Source organism: Pterocles gutturalis, unplaced genomic scaffold (assembly GCF_000699245.1).
Source record: "Pterocles gutturalis isolate BGI_N339 unplaced genomic scaffold, ASM69924v1 scaffold8007, whole genome shotgun sequence".
Taxonomy (NCBI): domain Eukaryota; kingdom Metazoa; phylum Chordata; class Aves; order Pterocliformes; family Pteroclidae; genus Pterocles; species Pterocles gutturalis.
In genome coordinates, this window is record NW_010107914.1 from 12,085 (window position 1) to 18,164 (window position 6,080).

The 6,080-nt window shown below is 37.9% G+C and overlaps 1 protein-coding gene across 1 annotated transcript; it reads left to right on the forward strand.

Moving 5' to 3' along the window:
• Positions 1–932: 932 nt before the first annotated feature.
• LOC104461001 (cryptic protein-like) lies at positions 933–4,403 on the forward strand (the record flags this gene model as incomplete). The annotated part of the gene is made up of 5 exons (XM_010072421.1): positions 933–982; positions 1,114–1,287; positions 2,196–2,304; positions 2,415–2,524; positions 4,279–4,403. Coding segments are annotated over 5 exons (568 nt in total), but the record flags the coding sequence as incomplete, so codon positions are not given.
• Positions 4,404–6,080: the final 1,677 nt, after the last annotated feature.

Sequence of the window (6,080 nt, forward strand, 5' to 3'; positions counted from 1 at the left end):
AGCTGAGATCTTCCTCGCTTGGGCTTTCTTGTGGTCATGGGCCCTTAAGTCTCCCCCAGCAGTAGATGCCCCCACTTTGCTCCACCCTTCAGCAGTGCATGTAAATCGGGGGCAGGCCAGGGAATCCCAGCTAGGAGAGACTGCCCCTGCCTGCCAGGACGTCAGTGAGAGCTCAGCAAGCAGTGCAGCTGGGAACTATGTCTTTTGGGCGTTGTTATAAGCTGGACAGAAAGAAAACAGTTTCATCCATCTTCCTTTCTCCTTCTCCCGGTGCCGCGTACGGTGTGAGGACTGCTGCATGCAACTACCTTCAGTGAGGGGCTTTGGACCTCTTCTTTCTGCTGGAGCCTTCCTGGAGAATCTCACGGTATTTCAGGCTGCAGGAAAATGTGCTGGGGAAATCATGTTAGGTAAGGCTGCCTGAGCTTCCAGGGACCTTCTCTAGCCAAGGATGCTTTTCCTTTTAGCAGTGCTTTTTCTGGCTGGTAATCAGGAAGCTGAAAGTAACAAATGGACCTGGAGTTGTGGGTGAAGTGAAGGCTAATGTTTTCCTCTTGCTTTTGCTGCTTTTGTGACTGCTGGCAACAACCTAGTTGTCATAAAGAAATGCACAGGAAAAAAAAAAAAGACATTTTGGACTGGTTGTCAACCAATAAGGGTATGCAATCCATAGCTTTCTGGAAACAAGCCTAATCTACGTCCCTGTTCTTTACCCGTGCCCCGCCACTCCCCCCCCTGCCCGTCCCCCCCATTTTCAAGCTTAATTTTAGATTTCTGATGTGCTAATTCGAATTATGCTGGCATTAAATAATTATAGTTTATATTAGCAATTGTTGATAATGCTTTGAAAAAGCTCCTTCCCCCTCACCATCTTCATTTGGGTGTTTGTGTCTTATTAGCACAAATTTATTTCAGCTGTCTGTTTTCTGTAGAATTCTTTTCACCGTGACCCTGGTCTGTCAGGCTGTTCATTTAGGAAAAGGTAAGGAAAATTTCGTGTTTTCTCCTGCCCCCTGTATTTCACCTGTACATTTACAGTGTGTATTGCTTCGACCATGTCATCATTTGCATTACAAGATACGTTTCTCTTCCATATTTGCACTTCTTGCCAAGGCCATGAAAAAGAACATGAAGAAGATGTGAAAAGTCTCAATGCCACAGCACAAAAGCAGCAGCCCAAGAACGAACGAACTATTATAAGTGTTCTCAGTGACATGAATCAAAGTTATGAAAGCAGAAAGCAACAGAATTCCAGGGCATTGGTACCTTTCACTGGGATTACAGAGAGTAGGTAACATTAATTTATTTAAACAATGCCATAAAGTTTCTTTTAAAAATATTACATCACAGTAATGCTTCCGCTGTTGTCCTAGAATACTGCAGCCAGTTGGTTTTCTGTGGCTGCCTATTTAAATCACTCCCGTGGCTACTTAGGAAATGGTGATAAAAACTTAATGTAGAACAGGGGACCTCTTACCTTCAAGAGGTGGTAACAAAAAATAGTGAAAGATGCTAGGAAATAAGAAAGGGTTGGTCCCTTGGATTTACTAAATTGTTTGACAAATTTTGTAAAATTCTGTTCACTTTAAAAAAAATTATCATATTTCGTGGCCAAAAACTACTTAATGTAAAAAAAAAAAAAAAAAAAAAAAAAAGTTTGAGCTGTCTGAAAGCAACAGTACTAACAGAAAAAAAAAATTAAGGACAGACATGCTTCTTCCCACAAACATAAAGTTTTATATTGGTATTCAATACCAGGAATTCTGAAAAAGGTTTGGAGTGTTTCCATCCTGTCTCAAAACTAAGCAACTCTTTCCAGTAACAAAACCTCCTTTTTTCAGAAATAAGCACTACTTCCTGGTAACAATACCCCGTTTCTTGGTGGGACTGAAATCTGCCTCTGACAAAGTGAGACGTTTCACTTGAATATGTGCTGCTAGTGCTACATGACTTGCCAGGCCAGGCATTGCTTCTTGACCATCTTGTAATCCCTAGTAGTTTGCTTTTAATCCTTAGCTAAACAAACTGGGCTTAACTGAACAAACACTCCTAACAGGCAGATAATTTTATTGTCTCTGAAGACAATAAACCTAGATATCCTTAAGATCCTTGGCAACTGGAGAGACCCAAGAGAACAAGTGAGGAAAAGGGGAGGTTCAGAGCCCCTGTTAACCTCTGTTGATATTGTCTTGCAGGTAAAAAACTGAACAGACACTGCTGCCAAAATGGAGGGACCTGTATACTGGGGGCTTTCTGTGCCTGCCTAAAACATTTCACTGGCAGGTACTGTGAACATGATGAGCGGCAAAGGTAAAAAACAGACCAAAAACAGAAAGAGTGAGCAAGCTGCTCTAGACAGTTGTTTTCTGTGGTGGGATCAGGGATGTACTAAATGTCTACCTTGTCCTTGACAGCAACTGCGGCAGCATTGCCCATGGTGCCTGGGTGCTGAAGGGCTGTTGGCTGTGTCGGTGTGGCTATGGTACTCTGAACTGTCTCTCAGAAATAATGCACGATAACTGTGGTAAGGAATATCATTAAATCAACCATTTTTATCTTGTGGGTAACAGAATTGCTTTCTGCAAAGGTGGAGTACTCAGAGGATGCTGTATGTGCTCTATTTAGACTTTTGCAGTGATCTGCTTTGCTTCAGAGAATGCATTAGTGAGACAGTAAAAAGTACTGTTGCTTTTGTAGTACACCACATAAAATACTTTGAGATCTTTATAATCCCGTGCAGGAGGAAACTTCCCCCATTTTAACTTAAAATTACAAGGGTTAAATATGTCTTCATTCTGCAAAACCTGCACATGCCTATGACTTCCCATTTAACCAGGACAATTTGTACAACTACATCCAAGCATACCAAAATGTTTCTTCAGTGAGGAAAGACTAAAAATAAGCTGGTGTGGTAAAAGTAGAAACCAGTATTACAGTAAAGAAACAAGTACTGAAAGCTTGCATTTTCTTGCATAAACTGATTAACACATAAATGGCAAAAAGCTAGTCTGAAACTTGCTTTAAGATCTGTATCTTAATCTTCAAAATAGTCTTAAACTGAGTTCTAAGACTGAGCACACTCCACAAAAAATGTGTAGCCAAAGTCCTGCTCAGTGTAAAGTAGTAGCACCCACTCCCCTCAAATGCACTGTATTAAATAAATGTCAACTCTTTATGCATCAGTCTGTGAAAATTCCTGTATAAAAGTTTGAGTATTTTTGAAAACAGTGTGTCAGCTAGCATAAAAAATTGAACGTTTGCTTTACAGGTACTTCTTATGCCTTGCTCCTGATGATTTTCCGTGGAGAACTGGCTACTGAGATCCAGAATATTTTCAATACTCTGAGATGACTAATAAGAGTTTAATGTTATTTTATCTCCAGTGGCAAATTTAGTGCAAAATATTCTTGCCCTTCTCCATCTCTGATATCTTAATTTCACCGTGTGCTGTAGTACACTTTCCTTTGGTTGTGACAACACCACTAGTTAGCAGGGTAAGAAAATAACAGGCTTCTTGAAGCTTAAATAGCTTAAATAACTTCAAGATTTATTTGCACCCGCAGGAATACTGCACACATGCACAAAACCACCACACCATCAAAGCCATTTTTGCTTTGAAGTCTTCTCTATTGACTAATATGTGGCATCCAACTTGCTCGTTAAACTCTTCAGAAGAGTTAAACGCTCATGTTCCCTTGGGTGTTCACCTTTGAATCAGCCCTATTGTTTCTCATTACAGGAGCAAAAGACCTAACAGGCCTCACCTGCTCAGTAAAAGAAGTCTACTGCTTACCACTCTTGAGCTCAGCTTAACAAATGTAATAAAGGTAGCAGTGGAGAATCATCTGCCCGTTCTCTGAGCAGAGGCTCAAGTGGCTTTCACGTGCATGAGGGTATGGCTTTCTGCTTGTGCTGATAGATGAAGCCACTTCTTGTTAAAGGAAGGGTTAAAAGGCTACATGCAGACTTGAGAGCATACCTCTTGTGAAGATCTTGCTCTTGCTTTTGCTTGGTATTTACTTTTGATTATTCTGAGATTAATGTCTGCAAGAGCTGATAAGTGTTATCAGTTGCTCCTCAAACTATCATTGATGGGACATCTATTCACATCTCTCCCCTGAGAATAGCCTCTTTCATTGGCTTTAACAGCTGATACTTTTAACTTAAGTACCTGTGAGATGTCAGAGGACTTTCAAAGGACATTGAAAATCCTTATGTTTTAAGATGTACATACTTTACTCATTAACCATATTATTCTCTTTTTTTTTTTTTTTTAAGAATTGAAAACAGGAAAGGAGGAAATTACCAGACTATATTCTAATGGGCTAAGATTACAGCAAACAGCGTTTGCACTCACTTGCCTGCTCACCGTCCTCCTCCAGCTCTGCTGCTGGGAGTTGTGAAACCGGGCAAAAAGAACTTATGTAACCTTCACCATGAGTCATGCAACTTTTTTCTTCTGTGAGCTACAGAGGACACTTCTACCTACATGTTGGAACCAGATTAAGATGTATTGGTTAACACTGAAGTCCTTGGATTGTTATAAATTCGTTTTATATTAATGTGAAGTATTTATTGTTATATTATTATTTTATTGTTACTATCAATGTCTGACTCTAACAATTCTTTAGTTCTAAAATACTGTTCTTCCAGTGGAAGCAAAAACCCTTCAATGTTCTATGTCTTAAGTATTGTAAATTATAGTGATTTCCTTTGTACACAGTACAACTACTTTAGCAAATAAAGCTGATTTCATTTCTGAAGAGCTTTTCTGTTTGGCTTTATTTAAACTTGAAAATTCTTATCTACCATTTGTCATTGCATTGTATCCTGTAACAAAACAGTATGAAAAGGGCAGGGTAGAATGAGCAATATGAAATTCAAAGAGATAAGAAGAGTTTTAAGGGTAGGTATATTTCAAATACTAATATACAGATTAACTCTAAAATTTTTATAGTCTTCCAGTTTTTATTATTATTATAGCTAAATTGTAATGTGCAAAATCCTAGGCAGGGAGCATGCATTTCTTAAAAACACATAACTGATACTTATTTGTCTTTTGGTGGTTTATTTTATTTCACTTCCTAGAAATATGAACTCCTCTTATCTTTTTAAAGGGACAGCAAAGAGCAACCTCATCAAACTTTTTCTATAGGAAACCTGTCTTTGATTTATATATGATTTAAATATTTGTATTTCTGGGCTGTAAAATAAAAACCATTTGAAGTGTGTAATTGCATTTGTAATGCAGGTTTATATGAAACCAGAAACATGTTTGTTTAAAAAAAAAAATTACAATGACAAGCCTAAATTGTACCTTCATTCTTACAGTGCATACCTACCACATAGAAATAATCAGATTAATGATTTTGTTGGTTTAAAAGACATTATTGATGTGTAAAATCCTTAATCACTTGTAAAAGTTTAATATATTTAATTCTTAAATTTTTATTATTAATTTAATTGGTGTCATGAACCAAGACAATAATCCAGTTATGCAGAGAATAATGCATCACCAACAAATGGTATAATATTGTGGCTGCCTTTGAATCTATGGCTATTCATTAACAGAATTTTATTAGGGAGTCAAAGTGTAAAAACATATTAATGTTAAATACTGCAAAGGATTCAGAGTGCTCCTTTCCACACCCTAGACTTGAGTGGAAAGAGTAAGGTACTCTCACTCTTCACGTAATGTACATTAGACTAGAAACAGTCCTCACTTTTTTCCACACTCTTTTTTGTACCCATATGCCTCTGTTTCCACAGATTTTGAAAAGGAGGTACCAGTTTAGGACAATTAAATATCAAAGAGAACAGCTGGAGGAAAACAGTCATGCCTTTACTTTTCAGATGTTGGAATTGTAGGAATACCATTGTGAAAACATATTGGCTTGTTATAAAGCATACCTGAGAAGTCTGTAGACAATACAGCTTGTGATGTGCTTCATCTACGCTTTACTTTTTGAAGGAAAGAAGCAAGACATCTGGTGTCAGTGTATTTGAAGTAATACTTATATTTTATCCCTACTGAAAACATACAGAGACATAAAAGATAGCAATTAACAAAAGGAAAGAGT